The sequence below is a fragment of the Diplotaxodon limnothrissa genome, linkage group LG6 (assembly GCF_057381915.1).
Source record: "Diplotaxodon limnothrissa isolate DT_005_m linkage group LG6, D_limnothrissa_male_GT1.1, whole genome shotgun sequence".
Classification (NCBI taxonomy): Eukaryota; Metazoa; Chordata; class Actinopteri; order Cichliformes; family Cichlidae; genus Diplotaxodon; species Diplotaxodon limnothrissa.
The window spans coordinates 26,037,048-26,057,567 of record NC_140601.1 but is presented as its reverse complement, the minus strand read 5'-3'; the positions used below and the strand labels follow the sequence as shown (position 1 = coordinate 26,057,567).

General features: G+C 40.9%; 1 protein-coding gene across 1 annotated transcript; it reads right to left on the bottom strand.

Annotated features, from left to right (window-relative positions):
- Window positions 1-54: 54 nt before the first annotated feature.
- ecpas (Ecm29 proteasome adaptor and scaffold) lies at window positions 55-18,474 on the bottom strand. The gene is made up of 49 exons (XM_085354877.1): window positions 18,432-18,474; window positions 17,578-17,708; window positions 17,204-17,320; window positions 16,774-16,892; window positions 16,502-16,651; window positions 16,207-16,384; window positions 14,219-14,358; window positions 13,914-13,992; window positions 13,682-13,801; window positions 13,432-13,517; window positions 13,260-13,335; window positions 13,119-13,168; window positions 12,953-13,019; window positions 12,686-12,808; window positions 12,467-12,570; window positions 12,155-12,278; window positions 11,981-12,061; window positions 11,629-11,845; window positions 11,259-11,350; window positions 10,946-11,080; window positions 10,672-10,843; window positions 10,278-10,450; window positions 10,000-10,101; window positions 9,609-9,732; window positions 9,140-9,285; window positions 8,850-8,904; window positions 8,632-8,746; window positions 7,112-7,180; window positions 6,829-6,946; window positions 6,580-6,747; window positions 6,360-6,439; window positions 6,100-6,205; window positions 5,922-5,969; window positions 5,720-5,838; window positions 5,338-5,488; window positions 5,187-5,252; window positions 4,982-5,071; window positions 4,770-4,836; window positions 4,587-4,678; window positions 4,431-4,497; window positions 4,111-4,308; window positions 3,672-3,883; window positions 3,550-3,593; window positions 3,273-3,465; window positions 3,010-3,166; window positions 2,586-2,691; window positions 2,410-2,498; window positions 2,253-2,324; window positions 55-1,575 (listed from the first exon to the last, which is right to left on the bottom strand). Exons 1-49 carry the CDS (start codon window positions 18,451-18,453, stop codon window positions 1,436-1,438), a joined length of 5,550 nt encoding a protein of 1,849 aa, XP_085211003.1. The 5' UTR covers window positions 18,454-18,474; the 3' UTR covers window positions 55-1,435.
- Between the last annotated feature and the right edge of the window lie 2,046 nt (window positions 18,475-20,520).

Genomic DNA, 20,520 nt, shown 5'->3' with positions numbered 1-20,520 from the left:
GTGTTCTTCTTTGTTTACATCTTTGCATTTCAAACAATAACGAGCTTTATTTTGTCTGAACTGTCCTTATTTATCCTTTCTCTTTTGTGGTTCACATTCCCCTGCTTCCTGTCATCTGATTTATGTGCAGTTTATATTTTAGTAAATAAAGGAATAAATGCATTTTTGTCTGGTCTTGTTAGTTCTCCCATTGAAAGGGGGGGGGGGAGTACATAATTCAATTTGTTACTCAAACATATCGAGTAATATGTGATATAAAAGGGCACAGAGAAAACTGTACGACACACTTTAATCTTTTTCGATACAAAACCCTACGACAGGGGACGGGAACTCCAGGCCTCAAGGTGACCTGCACGTGTTAGATATCACCCTGGGTCAACATAACTGAATCAAATGATTAGTTCATTACCAGGCCTCTTCAGGACATGTTAAGGGGCAAATTTAGCCATTTAAATAAACTGTTTTGGATCAAGGTCACATTTACAACCTGCAGGACACTCGGCCCTTGAGACCTGGCGTTCCCCCACCCCTGCCCTAGACATTAGTGACACCATAGCAGGCTGATATCAGCATAAAAAAAAAAAAGCTAATCGTAAGGTGTTTTGCCTTACGAGGAGTTACACTCATTGAGTGCATTTGTTCCTAGTGCCTTCCACTGAGGCTGAAAGCGCTTAAACATGTGGTTTTAATACAGAGCCTATTTGGAATTAAGTGAAGAGTAATTGGTGCAAATTATTAAGGGGATTTTATTTATTCAGGGACAAATTCAAACAACTATAGCATCTCTTTGAAGTTGACAGCAGGTTTTTGTTTTTAAAAGACTTCACAAAATAGCCTTACATCTTGCTCATCCATCAGGCAAAAAACCTTAATTTTTTTTAAGATCCCAAGAGTTCTCCAGTAGCCCCCGTCCTTTCACCACTAAGCAGTGATGGTGTTCACAACCCCTGAAAAGCCCCCCCCCCTCCATCCTTGTCGACTAAGGTGCGCAACCTTCTGTAGTTTCCAATGTTAGGCAAACCCACGACAGCAGTAAAGCTCCCAAAATTGGGGCTACAGGAAAACAGTGTCCACAAACCTAACACACTGGTTTATATATCATTTATCGTCAGCTTACTGTCCATTTAAACAAATAAATCTCAACAAGTTACGATAACAGCCTCGCCCTTCAACATGTCACTGAGTGCAGATGTAGAGCAAGGTTTGTTAGTCTCTTCAAGCTTTGCCAGCCATAAACATGAAACAGTCTGCATAAACAGGTGGGAGTCTCTTGGGCAACCCAGCATCGCAGCTCATGGGAATTATTATTATTATAGAGTGGGATATTTGTGAATCTCAGAGCATCAAAGAGGTCGGGGAAGTGTGCTAATGTATGGTCACTGATGAAGAAGGAAAAAAAGAGACACCGATGCTGTATGTTCTTGCCGCTGTGCGCTCAAGGTTGGCTTTGGATGTGTCTGCGCAGCTCCTGGGCCTTATCCCGCAAATCAGGCCTGCTGTCGGACTGCAGCGTCGACAGGGAGCGCTGCAGCTGCTCCCGGCTCTTCACAGACACACAATCCCACTGTTCACTCTCTGTTCATATCAGAGAAAGCACAGAAATATCATCAGTCAATCGATCAAATCTTTATTTCAACATATGAGTAATAAATGTAATCACACATTAAAAAAATCAAAACATGAAATCACTCAAACACGAATATGTACACACGATCTACAATTCTTTAACTACAGCAATCCAAAAGTGTTCCTTTTTATAATATGTAATTATCAATTTTTAATGTATAATACAACCACATCAATTTTTAATACTCTGCTTGATCCATATAGTGCTTTAAGACTACACATGCTCCTCATTGCTGTCTATACTTTTTTTTTTTTTTACACTTAGCTCTTCCCTCACCACACAATCTTTCTTTTGTTTAAATTTAGTGACTATTTGTTCATATCAAAGAACATTTGAACTTATTCTTTTCTGTTATGATTCCCTCTAAAAGCTGCTGTAAACTCTGACCTGAACAAAACACGTTCATATCATCTGCAAATAATACAAGTTTCAGGGTGTTTGAGGCTTTACAAATGTCATTTCTGCATATGTGGAACAAGTCTGAACCTTAATTCAGAGCAAACCTCACTACTGTAAAACCTTATGATCAAATGGAGATGCTAGAAAAAGAATAACGCTACATCGCCCAAGAATAAAACTGAAAAACAAAATACATGCTTGTATATAAGCAGGAATCGATATTTACCTCCAGTTCTCTTGACGATCACATCCACGACTGACAGGGCCTCGGTCCTCACAGAGGAGTAACTCTTGTTTTCTGGATAGAAAAGCAGCACAGTTGGGCATGAAACGCATGCGTATAAACTATAAAACAAAGTACCAGGACGTAGTGAAGGGCTTACCTAAAGGATATGTGAGAGCAGCACAGGTCTCTGTGAGAATCTCTGACAATGAATTCAAGTCGTCATTACCCTTTTCTAGCAGCAGTAACCTGCAACGAAAAAACAGCTCAATGCCTTTTAATCATTTTTTTTTCTTCACAGCCAGTCGAACACCTTCTCTTTGTTTCGCTGCTTACCCCTGGAAGTATGCCTTCATAGACTGAAGAACAGCCAGCTGCACTTTCCAGGTGCTCAGCTTAAGCTTCTCGCACATCAGATTGCACACCTCTGCCTGGAAACGTGCTACACACACACACACACACACACACACACACACACACAGTTGAGAACATTACTTGCAGATCTTTCAATCAGCTCAAACACATTTCTTGCCCATTCTGTGGTAAGAAATTTGTGGAAGTTCTGCCAGATAACTTAAAAATCCAAGATACATGTAGTGGCTTATAATACGTCTAAAAAGTAGACAAAGGGAAAGAATGGTGTCAATTAAGGGGACAACATTTTTGAGCTGGTCCTACATTCCCATTTCTTTAAATGCCATATACAATATGTCAAAACAAATTTGGGGTTCAGTTTTGTCTCTTGTGAGAATAAACTTACTCTGAGTCTCGGGCTTTCTTGGCCAACCTTTTCCAAGAGTCTCAAAAGCACAAATAATAGCTTCGGTCTGCAGCTCTTTCTCCTTCACATCTTTATCATCATCGTCGTCGTCGTCTTCCAGTGATCTTGGGGATCCAACACCACTCTCTGGACTGCTCTGTTGTAAAATTATTAAGACAGGTTGAGTTCATTAAAAGACTTTTGCAAAATATGGCATCAATATTTTAATATTCATATTCAAGAGGCAGTAGGGAGGTTTCAACCTTCTTGATTAGAGAGAAAAGGATCTCTGCCATGTCGGCGAAACGGTCCTCCTGGCTGCTGTGGAGCACGTCCCCAGCACAGCGCAGAGAAGCAATTTTGTACACGAGATTCTCCTTACGACATTCCTTCAGCACAACCTCCAACACCTCAGAGATGGTGGGCTGGCCGCTGCAAGGCTTCTGTAGCTCCGTGCTGAAATGGAAGAAGTGTGACAAGAAATGTTGTGATGTACTTGGAAGAAAACATACAAAGAAAAGGCTGTGAGAGACTTTTTACCTGCATTTGGACACTACAGATCCAATGGCTTTCAAAAGCTCCTCCTGGAACAAAAATAGTTTAAAATAGAAAAATAAAATGAACACTTTCTTGTTTTCTTCAGGTATATTACATATCATTACCTTGCCAGCCCACGTGCGCCCAGATAGACCCTGCATTAAAGCTGTCAGCACCAAGCCGAGGTGTGGCGCCACCAGTGAGCCTGTCTGTTCCTTGGCAACAGTTGCCATGGCAGCTGCACCCTGAGCCTTCATCTTCCAGGACTGGGACTGCAGCGCTTTCTGTGTGATGGCAATCAGCTCGGTCATGTACAGTCTGATGCCTCCAAAGCTTCCTGATTAGAAAAAAGTTTAAAGAAGTGGAAACAGAATTAAATCTTTATGTCATCACAAAAAGACACCATCACAAATATACAGCACATCTGAAGCTGAAAGGATTAGTTGGTAAAACAAACCTTGTAAAACAGGAAGATTTGCTTTGTTTCCTTTATATGTTCAGTGTATTGCAGCAGATTAATCAGTAATGCATAATTTTCATTAATGCTGTCTAGATTTTCCTCACCTGGAACGTTCTCCTGCCACACCTCAGACCACAGCGTGGCATCATGGCTCTCTCCTTTGTCCTCATCAGGACCCGGTGCCTGATGCATGCCCAGGAAAGCCAGTGGCAGGGCCACTCCCGCATGCCCTTTCAGCACATCTGGACTGTAGTGGCTGATTGCATGTACTGTCAGTGCACAGGATGACTTGTACACATTCTCTGGGAGCAAGAAAACACAAAGAGCAGAGTCTGAAAGCTAGCACTGAATTTAGTAAACCAAATTCTTGTGTTTTCAAATATAGAGCAGCTGGGAGAAATATAGACATATTTTACTTTCTCACCTTCTTTCTCCAAGTACCAGGTGTTGAGTTTCAGCAGTAGTTTTTCTACACTGCTGTCTTTTGCTGACTGATGGGAGAAAACAGATGTCCTTATGACTTTAACAAATCATTATTTCTAAATCATCAACAAGATTACTTATCACAATTGCTGCTCACCCTGACCAGGTGTCCCAAAGCAAAGGCATAAGCTTTCTGTACTACAGTGCTTCTGTCATGGATGCCATTCAGCAGGGAGCTCATAAGTTTACCTGAGGAAACAAAAACAGTTATCACAGTTAACACCACACTTCCATCATCCAATACACAAACTAGATGAACAGATTCAAACTTGTCCTGTACCTGAGTGTGGGGTCAGATCCTGTGGACACTGCACTGTGAGGGAAACAATTACACTAGCACAGCCACCCTGTGAGGAGAGACAAAGAGTAGCAGGTAAACACCTTGGTAGAAAAAAAAGAAAAGAAAGGAAAGAGCCACTGTGTGGAAAAAAGGCAAATGTACGAAAGATCGGTATGATGATGCAAAGAAAGCTAAATAACTGTGTTTTTTACCTTGGTGCCCAAACCTACTCCACTCTTAAGCAGCTCACAGAGTCTGGGAACCAGTTCTCCCAGAACAGCAACATCCAGGTGCTGCAGACACTGAATACAAAGACAGCAAAATATATATGTCACATGCTTTTGTAACACTTTAAATAAGGCACCTCTTTGTGACACATCTACTTAATTAATTAGTAAGGTTGTTTTGTTTTTTTACCATGTTAACAGTCTCCATCATTGGAGAGGATTTGGCAGCACTTAGTCTGGCAGCATCCATGGCACTCTAGAAGTAGAGTAATAATAACTCATGACAACTTTTAATAAACTTATAGGCTTCGATTTTTTATGGAGGCGAATGCTGAGGTTACCTTTTCCTGCTCTGTGGCTCGGAGACTCAGGTAGTTGAGGACCTGAGGCTCCAGAGTGCTGAGGGACTCCAACAGAGCTGGGATTAACCGGGAAGCATGGGGCCTTAGTCTGGCACCGGCAGTCTTACTGATCTTCACCAGGGTCTGGATACTGATTTGGAAAAAAAGAGATTGTTGAGAGAACAGAACACACAATTATACAGCAAAAAATTACGACCTGGTAACGTGATGACCGAATGATGAATTAAAGTTAGCATCGTGCCATGTTGGAAAAGCGGAAAGGTACTACTACTAAAACATTTTACTAGAATTAAAACTAGAATTAAAGCACAAGTTTACATTAAAAGACTGCCACAGAGGAAAAACCAAACCAAGATATTACCTGAGTGAGCGAACCTCTGCGACATTGCTAACAATGCCTTTTTCCAGTAGGGTGGGTAAAATCACCGCCACAGTTCTCTGGGCTCCAGAGCCTGTAGACTCACACATACGGGTGCACACCTGGAGAGAGAAAAGGTACTCAGACAAGCACACATGTACACACAAACACATACACAGGCCAAAGTTGTGGCAAACAGCTTTACCTTACTGAGTGTTTTCAGTGTTAGGTCTGCAGCCTTCCTCACAGACTCCTAAACAGAAAATTTTTTTACTTTGTAATAATGTACATTTTATTTTTTTTGTTATGCATCAGTGAACGAATTCAAACCTTTGTGCCACATCAATGAAAGAAACACTGATCTCTGATCACTTCCTTCCTACCTTGATGTCATCAAGGACTCTAAACAGGGTCTCCCATATTTCTGCCAGGTGATCAATAAGGTCATCAGCCTGACGGCCTCGAATCAGGTCATTTAAGGCCAGGCAGCTGAAAGAAAAATTCACATAAACGTTTAGCCTTTAAATCTTATTCTAAACAAACTGCAAACATTATTAACAAAGCATCCATTCTAATGCAAGTTAACAAAGTCAAAAGCCAAGGCTGATGATCTTATTTTTTTTTAATATAAGTGTACATGCACCTGGACTCTCGCACTCGCCAGGCGTTGTTGGTCAAATTAGAAATCACATCCTGAAGGATCTCTTTGAGATACTTATCCACCTGTAATAAATCAGAACAAGCAAGCAAGCAGGCACATGTAACTAAACAACTATGTCTACAACCATTTTTTTTCTAAAGACAAATAATGTTTTGTAGTTTGTTTTTTTAATGGATGCAAATGTACAACAATCAGCTCTTACCAGGGTCTTATCAGTGACCAAAGCATCCCAGATGCTTGTCATGGCCTGGCGAATGCTAAGGTTGGGATCAAACTGGTAGCGGTACAGACGAGGAATTATCTGAGGCAGGAATGGAGCCAGCTGTTCCCCGGCTTTAGCTGCGATCATGTGGAAACCAAAAGCTGCTCCCTGAAAGGAGGATAGGCATGATCAGGTTGGAAGGGGCATGGATGTCACGGATGTAAAAACTGGTGAATACAAACATGATACCTTGCGAGAGTTCCACATGGCATGATGATTGGCTAGGTTCATAAATTTGTACACAAGATCTGGTTGGTTCAGGTCGCTGGCCAATGAACACAGCTCCTTGTATGTGGACAAACCGTGACTGCCAGAAACCATGAATACAGATTATGTACAGAAGTAGGCCAAGAAGGGTGAATGTGTGCAAACTGAGCACAAAGATTAAATACATTTTAAAAAGCATGAATATATTTATTACACTTTCACTGAAATAGGAGCTAAAAATGCCAGTAGAGGTGATATGCCTTACCCATCAGGTGTTTTCCCCAAACCTTCTCCTTGGAACACCTCTGTATCCCCTGAGACTGCATGTTTCACTCTGTTTACAAAAAAAAATAAATAATGATTTAACAATTAGCCCAATGAAAGACACGATTGTAAGCTTGTTACAATCTTTGTCCTTCTTCAGTTTAACACTGGTTTCAATCACAATTTCAAGTTTCCCTGACAAACCACTGGAGACCAACAAACCTGCCTGGATCGAGCACAACTTTAGGTGGAAACTGAAGGACACCCACAACAATATATTGCTTTTGTTCTATTTTTAAAAGCGCAAAATTTGACAGAAGCTCGATGCATGTGTTCATCCTGCCCATGGTGCACATTAGCTAATCATTAGTCCTCCCACAGTGCTTAATGGACCATTTAAATTATTTATTTTTAGACTTCTTTTTTAAACATTTTGTGAATCCACTGCTTTATGATCCAAGTCGAGTCAGTCAGCTCTGTGAAACAGATACATTCAGAGGTCTTAACCCTTTAAGACCTACCATAGAACCAAGCCCGCCAGAGCTTATATTATATTTTTACATGCTGTGGAGCCATTTTTGGGAGCATTTCAAGTTGCTATACATCATTACAACCATTACAGCCTAAATTTTAATAATATGTATGCATTAAGTGCATAGTAATTACATAAATTGCAAAAAAGTGCAATAAACTACAAAAAAATTGAAAATCGTTTTGTTTTTTATATAGCATATATATCAAAATAAAATATTTCCAGCAGTGCAATATGAGTCCTAAGCATCCCAGAAACAACACAGAAAGTCATAAAGTCAAACATAACTTTTAAAAACACCAGTATAGGCTCATGAGGCCCTGACGGTAATAAAAACTACATTTCCGCAAAAATTACGTCACTTCCGGTTTCGGGTAGGTCATGGCGGACATGCGATAGTTCGCGCTGACGTCTATTCCAACGTAGGAAGTGTTATGAACAGCTGATCGGATCGGCAAGGCGTGTTTCTGGAATATTATGTTTTTGTTGCTGCAAGCGCTTTGTATGCAGTTTTTGCAAAGCTTTATGTGGAAGGAAACTGTGACCGAGGACAAGCTGATGGCATAAGATGTAAGTACAACTCCTCCAGTTTCATATGCAAAAAAAATTATTGCGCTAGCTCACGTGGTTGCAGAGCTACCGGGATTTTAAAGTAGTTGCACAAAACGGAGCGTGCCCGCTCCGATCGGTTTTAAAGGGTTAACCCAGGAAACTGAGCAGCATCTTTGTGAGTCCATAATATTCCATTCCCATTTCTTCTAATTTTTTATTCTGTACACAAACTTATCAACACTTGCAGTAAAAAAAATAAAATTAACTGTATCTTTAGACCATTTTAGCTTTCAGCTGGGTATGTGGAGGACCTCATTCAACATGCACTACGGTCTAACAGTTTGTTTCAAAACAATAAACCTGTTTCTAGATTTTTCCCTCATTCATGCACAAGCTTGAAGCTGTTGAATCTGTACTCAACCCAACCATCCACTCACCTTTTACCAGTCATGAGCGTTTCAACAAGAGTGGACACCAGTTCCTGCTGGTCACCCTCTCCCCCCATCTCATAGACCAGACCAAGGCCTTTAGATGCCACATCCTGACTCAACTCTGAATGAAAGAGGAAGAGTGAAGCGTGAGGAAGTGCACAGGCACAAAGCTAGCAAGTAATGAGCTGATCAAACAGTTCACTTAGACTTGACTCTGATCTTACCGTCAGGGTCTGAGAGAACAGAGATAAAGGCCCCCTGAATCTCTTTCAAATGTGACTGTAAGAGTTAAAGAAGAGAAACAAAATTACGGGTATTTGACATACGTGCATAAAGAAATTAAATTTGCACACTAAAGACTTTGGCACATGAATATTTTTCCCAGAAAGGTACAATTTCACATTTCAAACATCTGATATGTTTTCTACGGTCTCACAAGATCTGCAAATCATTGCATTCTGTTTTTAATTTACATTTCACCCCGAGTCTCAATTTTGGGGTTAAAAATACACACCGTAATCTCCTTGTGCTGGCTGAGCTTCTTGACAAGGGAAAGCAGCCAGATGCAGGCTGCCTGCCGGACGTGGGGGTTCTGGCTGGTTATATACTTGGTCAGGATGGCGTTAAGGACCCAGGGAACCACATCATTGTTTTTTACATCTGTCAGCAGAAAGGAAAAAGTGGAAATTAAAACTTTTGTGGATAAAACATTCAGCTTTTAGATAAAAATGGACTGCTGCAGGTGAATTTATGCTCAGAAAATTCAAAATAATGTCAGACAGAAAAGATAACCATGGATTTCATTAGGACGACTGCTGGTATAAAGCTGAATATGGTCATGCAGAGTGGACAGTAAGCGTGCCACTATACTGGAGAACCAAATCAGAGTAGTGTGAACTTCAGAAATGGCAAAATTAATTAACAGATAAAAAAAAAAATGTTAAAAGCACAATACAAGCTGGGACTACATTTTAGAAATGTACTCTGTGGTGGAGTGTAATGGTCCTCGGTGCAGGTCCATGGATCTCTGGCAGCTCCAGAACTGGTCCCTACTGCACCACTTGTTATGGCCTCTCCTACTGTGAATTGTAGCTCCACCTGCTTGGCCTTGGAAAGATTGAGAATGTAAAAAAAACAAACTTGAGTACTGCTGCCAGCAACGAGTTGTTAAGCCGAGTGACAGCTCAAGTAGAAATGTTTAGAGACAATACCAGCATATCTGTGCAAAAATAACCACCTCAATACAGCCCGATTCATTACCCTGACCTCAAAAAGTAAAATGTTAAAAAACAAACAAACCTTAAGCTACCAATTACACCTGTTCATTTGAACCTAGTCTTTTAAAAATGTACTATCCATCAGTATGTTTCATACCTCTACAGAGTCCATAAGTCCCTGCAGCAGCTTCTTCTGATGAGGGAAATCTTCATCTCCCACTGGCAGATAACCCAAGGTCATGATGGCTCGTTCCTTCATCTGGAACAAAGACACAAACATGATGATCAAGATAAAAAAGTAGGCAAGAAAATCTAAGGACCCGACATATCATTAATTTATACAGTGCAAATAAACCACTGATATAATGTGTGCCAGTAACGATCACTGGAAAGTGCCTCTCAGTAGCCATTTTTTCGATTAGATTTCTAGAATACCTTTGTACTCTCCTTGCCAGAGGGAATGCGGGCCAGCAGGTTTTCTACAACAGAGAGTTTAGTCAAGCCCTCTCCCTCTGCAGGGATCAGCAGGTGGCCATTACGCCCAATTTCCCCCAGAGCTGTACAGGCTGCTATAGCCAGCATTGCACTGCTGTTGTCCAGGAAGGAACCTTGACGAACATGAACAAAAATGGATCAAACAGCATACAAAGAAGCGAATCATTATTTATGATATAAACTTTAAAACTGTCAACTAAAAACTAAGGAATTAAAAAAAAAATACTGTATAATCATTACAGTATAGGCAAAATAAAATTTAGCATCAGTTTTTGGTACTCCAACAGTTACCAAATCAGTAAATGAATGAAGCTGATGTGAAATAATTACATACCAATTGTCTTTGTTGCCATGGCAGCAAGTTCATCATCTTCCTGGGAAGAGATGTTCATTTGCTGCCCCATGTTTTCTGTCGAATCAATGGATGTGGCAGCTTTTTTCCTGCTCATGTTCCTTCCGACCATATAGCCAAGAGCCAAGATGGCACCATGCTGAGTTTCAGGGCTCTGTGATTTGACAAAGCAAGTAAACATTAATGCAAGGTAAATTTTCACAGCTATAAAATAAATGAAGCTACGAACGGCTGTGTAGCAACAAAGTGGCATTACGTGGTTGTCTTTGGTGATTTTGACGAGGTTCTGCACGGCCTTCTGCAACTCGTTGCCAGTCATAGTCGAAACCACAACAGCATACAGCTGGGCTGCCAGCTCCCTCATGTCCTCCTTGTTTGTGTTCATCAGACTCTGGGGGGAAAAAAAACATCTGCTATTACAGCGATGAGATCTGTAAAATGTGCACTAGGCTGATGGTTTTACAATATCACAACACAGCTGAGCAGCTGGATTATCTGGTATCTGTCTCATTTGTGAAATAGTAAATACCCATATTGGCACTAACATCCCACATATTTATGATACTCACTTTAATCCAGTCGATTTTATCAGCAAATCTGGGAGCCAGTTTCTCCGGGCACACAGACACAACCTCCAGTAAACAGTACATGACAGGGATTCCTGTTAAGAGATTATTACATTAAGTACAATTTCCTGACAAACATAAATACCTGGAAATGCACATGGATTCTTAAAGGAACACAACTTATTTACATGAAGCACAAACTGAATTTTGCAGTCTTTTATCAAAGAGACAGTCTTCTTGAACAGAAGATACTTGCAATTTTTAAGAGTCAAGAGATTTTTTGGTTACTTAAATATTCACTGCACATTTTCAGAGCAAAAAAAAAAAAGTTCCAAAAACTGCTTGATTGTTTAATAACTAAGTGCTTCCTCACCTCCTACAGCAGAGAGCAGCTGCTGCAGAAGATCCATGTAGACATGTACAGGATTTGCTTCAGAGCCCTTTGACCCTGAGGGCTGAGAGTCAGAAAACAGCAGCGTGTGGACATAGCGGCCAATGGCAGGGGCATCATCCTGCATGTCTGACAAGCGTGTGGACATGGGCATGGCCCCGGCACTGTGGGCTAAACACATCCTCAGGTAGAGCATGATCTGGGACAACAGGAAACGGAAATGAGACGGATTAGAAGACAAGCATCTAGCACAGGTATAAGAGGTATAAGACTATAAGATGGGCCAGTGTCACGATTAATAGATGCCGTGAGGTCATAACAAATTCATATTTACCTCGCCAAATGCAGAGGGGTTGAAAGGAATTGTGGAAGTTCCCACAATGTACTTAGCTGGAGTCTTGATTCGCTGAGCGGCCTAATAAAGACAAGAGTGCAGAGATTTAAGATTTAAAACGTCTTAGTAAAAACACCATCATGAGAAACTTGGAGAACATGCTCAGAGCCTCACTTTCTCCTGGATATAAGCCACCATATCAGGAAAGGAGGGCATAGGTTTTGGTCCCTCCTTCTCTGAGCTCTTGGTATGGAAAGCCCTCAGCACCCTCTGGGCCTCCCCAGACACCTCTTCTCTTCTACAACACAGAAAAATAAGACACTTCAAGCTTTTCTGCAGGTAAGTACACCTAGGACACATTTTAGTTTAAGCTCAAAGCTTCTTCTTTGTACTATCAATAATTTCATGACCCAGTAAAATGTTTACTGTGTGTTCTTGTCATTTATTTACCACCACACGAAAGATTACTGTGTTTTTCAAACTTACGGGTCTCCAGCAGCCAGCAGCAGTAGGTATCTTGATGGCACATGATCAGGAGCAAAGACCGTGCTGGCAAACTTCATGGCCACCTGGCGAACCTGCACCTCCGGCTGTTACAAAACAAAACAAAAAACAACAAAGAACTATACGAGTGTTTGATTTGCCTCATTTCTACTTATTAAACCCACCAAGATTAAAGTTTATTCTACCAGTTCTGCCTCTCACCTTTCCAATATATGCAGCCACCAGGGCCTCCATTAAGTTGAGCAGTGCTCCTTGGAGGTTAGCGTAAGCTCCAACCATCATAGACAAAGCCTCCTGAATAGCTAGACGGACATCAGCTTCTTCCTGAAGAGGAATTTTAGAAATTTCAATACCAGATGCACAAGAATAGAGTTTAAGGCAATAATTTTATATGGACTGTGAGTGCCAATATCTTGTAATGCATTAGTTGCTTGGTACTCAGTTTTCACTGCAACGTCTTTCCCCTACCTTACACATGGACTCAAAGAACTGCTGCACAAGTGCAATGTCCTTTGTGAAGAGCTGAGGCATACGACTAGAACAGAGGACCGAGATATTTTGTATTACATCATTTGAAATACAATGCAAAACTGGAAATGTTTAAATAAAGAAATAGTTCATTATTTCCTTATACCTTGACAGCTTTCCAACAGCAGAGTAAGCAACACACAGTAACTTAGGATCCTGCAAAGACAAGTGTTTCCCAGTAAGTATATTTCAAATTAAAGTGCGCGACCCTGTATGAACTTCACATTATTTATGTCTTGCATTTTACCTCCTTGTATTCATTGATGAGCTTGGTAAGACCATTAAGCAACATTAGCCCTAAAGGCTTATTAGTGTCAGGGCATCTAATGAAAAATCAGAGAGACAGAATCAGCTTTTAATTACTTGAAACACACTGATGAAGACAGATGTATCTGTAGGAAGACGAAGAAAAGACTTACACCATGCAGATATGATGGACAAACTGTAGGGTGAGAGACAGCAGTTTGTTGTTTGTGCTGGCCCCAAACAGACCGTCATAAACAACCTACAGAGGACAGAAAGCAAACTAGTGAGAAAATCTGGAAAGTTTACTGTTTTGCATGGCAGTACCTGAAAAATACCCATATATCAGAGTTATCTGGATACACTAAAACAAACTTCACACTGAATAAAAAAAGAAAACATGGCCAGAAGCATCACAGATCGTACCTGGATATTAGCTGGAAAGCACTCTGCAGCCAGACGTGAGCGTAGAAGATGCGGCAGGATCTTCAGCTTAACTCTTGTGCTTACTGGCTCATGTTTCAGCTCTTGCTTCATGCCGCCCCCCTACAGTATACATATAAAGGGATTTTACATTTCTACGGGTCAAGAAAATACTTATGTTCACAGGTTATGTTAAAAAAAAGAGAGTTTAAATGTTGAGTTTGAGTTGACAAACCTTTGTTTTAAGAGGGACATCCCCCAGATACACTTTGAACATCTTGTTGATAATTAGAGGATTGTTCCAGTCGATGATGCTGAAACATTACAAAACAAGTGCATTACTAATGATAGGAATGACAGTTTGACAGTTTATTCAGCTCCTCAGAAATACTTGAAAAAGTCTGACTTTTTAAAAATTATTTTTACAAAATCTAGGAAACTGTTAAGTTGTATAAACTACCGGACAAAAGGAGCACTTAAAAGTGGAGGACTTGGTGATGCAAATACAAACACAGACATAAATCAAGTTTCATGGCCTACCTTTGTTTGCTCTTCAGCTCCAGATCAGCTGCAGTGGCCACACTGTGTCTGGTGTCACTTGACGCCACCACCAGGTGGACCACCGTCTCCACTTCTGGGACTTGCTTTGCCTCAATGAACTTCACTATTCCCAGTTTACACTGTTGGAACCAAGTACACAACAATGAACTATTTAGTCATAGTAAACATGCCACATGGTGCTTCACCGTCCACATTTATATTAAAAAATATACATTACAGAAGAAATTGCTCTGAAGAAATTATACCAAACAGTCAAATTAGGGGTGAAGGTGGAAAATTTATAGACATAACTGATTCTAACCTGAATGTTTAGAAGCTATTCAAAGATTTGCCTTACAAAAAAAACCCCTCCATATCAGTGTTTCCCGCAGATTTGAATATTTTTGTGCCGATAACCTGTATGCATCCACAAGCGGAGGCACAAGCACTGCATGTGTACAGCAATAATCATCTCCAGTTACTCTTTACGCCTGCAGATGGACTTCAAATGCACAGTGCTGAACTGCAGCTGGTCGTTTTTGTCATTCTCTGCATCATCTGTGATCTCAGTATAGTTATCCACCTACTGCATGTTTTGATGAACATGAAACTCAGTTACAATGAAACCCAGGGATTGTCTTTGTTAACTGCAGTGCACAATGGTATAGTTGGGCACTATTCCAATGAATGACAGTGAATGATATTCAGGATTGTCATTAAAGTCACCTGACTAGCAAAAGACTGGGATGGCCTAGATTAGTTGGTAAACAACTGAACTTTCAAAACATTGGCAAGGGGGACCAAATCTACCAAATCAACAGGACATTGAGCTATCCACACAGACAGACAAAAACAATACAGGTGCAAGATACACAAAATTCACGGTTCGGTTCGATACTTTGGTGTCACGGTTCAATATTTTTTCGATACAAAAAAATGTTCATGCCTTTTTAATTTGTCATTTATTAAAATTATAAATATATATTTTAACTCAAAAGTACAGTTTTTAAACTTAATGTTGCTGAAACAACAAAATAAATCTATCTGATGGAGAAATCACTCATCTTTGGAAAAGAGAGTTTATTACAGAGAAATGGCTCTTTCCAAAATAAAAGCTATACTATACGCTTCTTCTGGGCTATATTCTCAGCAGCATATTAAACATATCAGGTCCCCATAAGGAGAATCATGTGCTAACGGCTGTCTAAATGACTCGGGTAAAGTTTGTAGCATGCATGCTTGTTGTTTTTGTCTGCTTCCACTTGTCTTTGCACTAGGATGATGTCGGCGTAAATGTGCAGTCATATTCGTTGTGTTCCCACTAGTGCTGTCAGCGTTAATCTCGTTAAAATGACATTAACGCCATAACGCGGCAAATCTCCGTTAACGAGTTACCGCGGATCGCCCCCCGTGCGTGGGGCTGGACGGCGTCAACACGTTAACGAGCTAACTGCGCTAACGCACTAGTTCCCACAAATTGAGCATTGCTTGGCACATCTGACATACTGTTTTACTTTTGTTTTCATGTGAAGCTTACCATCAGGGTCATGCTTCACATGAAAACCAAGATAGTTCCAAACGCCAGATCTGAATGAGGGTGGGGGAGGTTCAATTTCAGGTAGCGTTGAGGCAGTTGCCATGTTGCAAGCTTAGCTTCTGTCTTGCTAGCTTGCGTTGCGCTCAGTGGAACTGCACTCAACAGTGCAGCCTAGGCAGAGTAGTCGAACGCAGATCCACTGAAGAAAAGTTGATAAAATAAATAAAAAATGTTGTATTGTTCGATACATATGCGTACCGAACCAAAAGCACTGTATCGAACGGTTCAATATCTATACGAGTATCGTTGCACCCCTAAAAAACAAGTCACCAAACATACTCAGATGGGCATAAATATACTTGGCCGGCCTGCCCAAACACTGAGCATATTACCTTTCCAAACAGATAAACATATAAAGCCAGTTCTCATCCTCCCAGTTCAGTTTGTATACCTGCTCCAGCTGTTCAGCATTCCACTGGGCTTCTCCAATCACCCTCTTGGCAGCATAAACACTCATCCCTGGAGGAGGCTGTGGGAGACCCTGACTACTCGCAGCCACTGTCCCATCTCCAGAAGTACCCTGGGAGGAGGAGGGAGCGGGGCGAGTTGGAGATTCATTCAGCACAAACCTAGGAGGAGAAGGACACTACAGGTCAACAATTTGTGGTAAAAATACTTCTCGCAAGGAATTAATTTCACCAGAGGTAGGTCTGCAACCCTTATTCGCTTATGAATCGTCAACTCACCCATAAGGCATCAGTAAAACATCTAACATGAACTCCAACAGCAGGTGCATTGTCTTTGGCCGCTCAGTTAGGTTAAACAGAGAAGCACTCTTGGAGGTGTCAGTAGGATACTTTATGTGGTAAAGAGTAGGGATCAGCAGGTGCATCAGACTAAGAGAGAACATAGAGTATAGACAAATTAAATTAAAAATAATAAGCTGATATCTCAAGATTGCTTAACACACATGTCACACAACCATATCCAAAATGGGTGTTTGGATACATCCCCTTACCTGTCCTGCTGTGGCTGTGGTTTTCCTTCCATGGCAGTGATGAGGGTCGGGGCTAGCTCACACTGTTTTACCACCTCCAGACGAGGGTAGCCCATTTTAATGTAGATGATGGTGAAATTCTGCGTATAAATGTGACCATCAAAACTCTGCTCTCAATAATAGGCCAATTTTTAAAAACACAAGTCAATCTAGGATCACTAACTAGATTTAAAAAAAACCCCACATAAACGTCAATTCAATCATGTGTATTAAATTGTGTTTTTAAAACAAAACAAAACAAAGGGACAAAAACACTGATCTGATTAAATCCCATGTGGTAACTGTGTGATACCTTACCAACGATGTTCATTGGCCCATAAGGCAATCACGCCCACAAGGCAAACACGAGATCCTCCACTATATGGCAAACATCCTAATATGAGATTCTTACCGTAACGAAAGAGGCAGCTGCAGGGTCTTGGTACTGCACAAGCAAAGTTTCTACTGGAAGTTGAATCTTAGGCCGGCTTTTTATCCTCTTATTCAGGTGGACCAACAACTCCATTACCTAGCAGAGAATACGCAGTTTCCACATTTTATTATGTAGTTAAATAAGACAGATGCATAAACAAAGTAAAAGGGATCTAAGCTCCTTGAAGAACCTTTGCATCTAGAGAACTGAGTCTATATCTCTGCTATACCTTCAAATAATTTTTTTCTGGGCTGAACTTTGAAGTAATGATACTGCAGTTTATAAACACATCTCCCTTGTAATGCAGTCATTATAATCTCTTAAGTAACAGAGACAGGCTACACCCTTCTTACTTTCTTCCGCACCCCCTCTTGAACGCTGGAGAGCTTGAGGAGAACAGGGGGTAGGAACTTGGAGATAATGTCCTGCAGCTGTTCATCTGTCTCTGCATGGCCCAGGCGAAGGAACACACGTTCCAGTTGATCTGTCAAAAATACATATAACACCCTTGTTAACTCATTTTCCAGGCGGTATTTGTCACACGCTAATTATTGGCCCCATCATGGCTAATTTCGCAATATCTTTCTACTCAAGTATCTCACCCAGTAGTAAGGTATCTGCAACACAAAGACTACGACCTTCAGTTTAACATAGAGCAACATGCATGCTTAAAACGGTCTCACGGGCATGGTGCTGCAGTTCTGCTGATAAGTTCGTCCTGTCAGCTGCTGTGCTGGTGCGACCATCACCCAGCCCTGCCTTCCTTCTCCTGGCATGGCTCACCAAGCACCCAGCTAGCTACAACAACTGACAAGACTATTCACGCATTTGATCGTTTCTGTATTATTCAACTAGCTTTTCACTTAAGGTCACATCCTGCAGGTCAAATCCCCAATACCCCGAATATCCTAGCAGTTACTGCGCACTTTCAAAGTTTCATAAATGGATATATATTAATAGCCTACGTGATAGTTTCTTTTTGACCATGACTGGGCAAACGGCCTCCTGACGATAGCATTCTGGTTAGCTTAGTAGCTAGCTATCGCACCTACCCCTGGTTTTTAACTACAAGAAGCTTTAGCGTTACACCAAAAAACACCCCAACTGTCAGGGCGGATCAGGCATTTTCCTGGATACGTTTTTAGAAACCACGAGTGCGACATTTGACAAAATATATGAATCGCCAATAACCCAAAAAGAAACTTACTGAGTTCATCCTGGGCAGCCATGTTTGCAGAAAGTCAATCAGCGACCCCCACAGTTTAGAGAGTGTTACTGCATCCACCGACGCCACTCCTAAGCCACTGCTTCATCACCCCAGACACCAAAAATTATTAAATGACACACAAGGAATCACAAGGAAGTTTTGTACATTTAAATTGTGCAGCACAGATCCTACATGCTCTTATTCTACAGGCTCTCACGACAAATACAACTAGATAGATAGATAGATAGATAGATAGATAGATAGATAGATAGATAGATAGATAGATAGATAGATAGATAGATAGATAGATAGATAGATAGATATTATTAGTATTAATTTCCCAGATTTTATTGATTAGATTCATATGGGGACAGGTAGTACTTCAATCTTCTTCCCTTCTTCTGCTCCTCCCATCAGCTGCTCATTTGACTCAGTATCGCCCTATCACTGGCATTCTTTTCTGTCACACCAACTGTCTGCATGTCCCCTTCATTACATTCATGAATCTTCTCTGTGGTCTTCCTTTTTTCCTCCTACCTGGCACCTTGTTATTCGGCATCCTTTGTCAAATATATTGCTCCTCTGCACACGGCCATAAACAACCAGAAGAGTCTGTTCAGTGACAGGTTGCTTCTCCCCAAGACAAGAACTAACAGACTTAAAAACTCCTTTGTCCCACACGCCATCAGACTGTTTAACTCCTCTCTGGAGGGGAGAGGGAGGGGAAACAGGAGGACAAAGGAGGGGGGAACAACTAAGCTGTAGTGCCTCTGCACCTCACTGTACAATACCTTTTGTGCAATACTTTTTGTAAATAGTCAACAGTGCAATAGACTCAATACTTGAAATGTGCAATTCACTTGTATTTTTATTTTTTATTCCTATTTATTCTATTTATCCCCTTTGTATATTTTATTTATATTTGTCTCTGTATTTATATATGTGTGTGTGTGTGTGTGTGTGTGTGTGTGTGTGTGTGTGTGTGTGTGTGTGTGTGTGTGTGTGTGTATATATATATATATATATATATATAACAGTTCTGTAACTGTAACTTCGGTCGTTGCTGTGCTTTTTTTGGAAGTCGAATTTCCCAGAGGAACCCACCCGAGGGATTAATAAAGTTCTATCTTATCTTATCTTATCTTATCTTATCTTATCTTATGTCCTCTCTGACTTTGTCTCCAAACTGCTCAACTTGAGTTGTCCTTCTGATCTACTCACTTCCATTGAAATGCTTAACCTCTTTAGCTCCACCCATCTCTTTTTTTGTCAGCACCATCATCTCCAAACCATACATCATAGCATGTCTCACATTTCATCCATCAGCTCCTCCTTCCATCGTCCTAGCACACTCATTAGCAGCTCTGTCCTTAATCACGCTAACCAGCTTCTTTGCCAGTCAACCTGTACAAGTTCTCTATTCTTTAGTGTCCAGCCTTGCATACAACTCACTATAAGCTGTGTCCTTTGCTTTTGTTCCAGTACTGCTGCCCCTTTTTTCTTTGTCATCCTCTTCCTTCAAATGCGTTCTTGTACCTTTTCCTTCCACCACCAAAATCTCATTGTCTACTCTCCTCAGTCCAGGGGATACACGAAATAACTTTTTTTGTACAATTATTCATAAATGACTAATTCCGTACTAATTCTGGAGCATTAAATCCCAACCTAACAAACCTCTCACAACCAGGCAACCCAAAACTTATTTTCATCAGATGCCTAAAAGAGCCTCGGCTAAGTTAAGCTACTATTAAAAAATCCTTTGGGATTTAACTTAAGCTTAATTGTTTTAGCCCTTGATATTACAAATTGCACAATTAACTCCAGATTTTTTTTAAATTTATTTATAGTTTTAAAAACAAAAATAACTTTCACCTCTGGGCCTCAAGGTGCAGCTATAGAAATGACAAAATATTAGACCAGCACTTTTTGACTTTTTAGCGCTGGGGATGCAGGTGCACTTACTACCTACGTCTCTGGCTGCGTTCCAGTTGACGGGCTCGCCTCCCGATCCGCAGATCTCACAGCGCCTGGATAGGTTACTGCACCACGGCCGTGCCTGTGGAGGCGGTGTGGGACACCGCCGTTCTGC

Excerpts from the sequence above, each read along its gene's own strand:
- ecpas (XM_085354877.1), bottom strand. The coding sequence starts at position 18,453 with ATGGCTGCCCAGGATGAACTCA. Across the intron at positions 12,062-12,154 it reads TGGCTTATATCCAGGAGAAA|GCCGCTCAGCGAATCAAGAC; the intron begins GTGAGGCTCTGA and ends TGTCTTTATTAG. Across the intron at positions 10,844-10,945 it reads AAATCACCAAAGACAACCAC|AGCCCTGAAACTCAGCATGG; the intron begins GTAATGCCACTT and ends GTCAAATCACAG.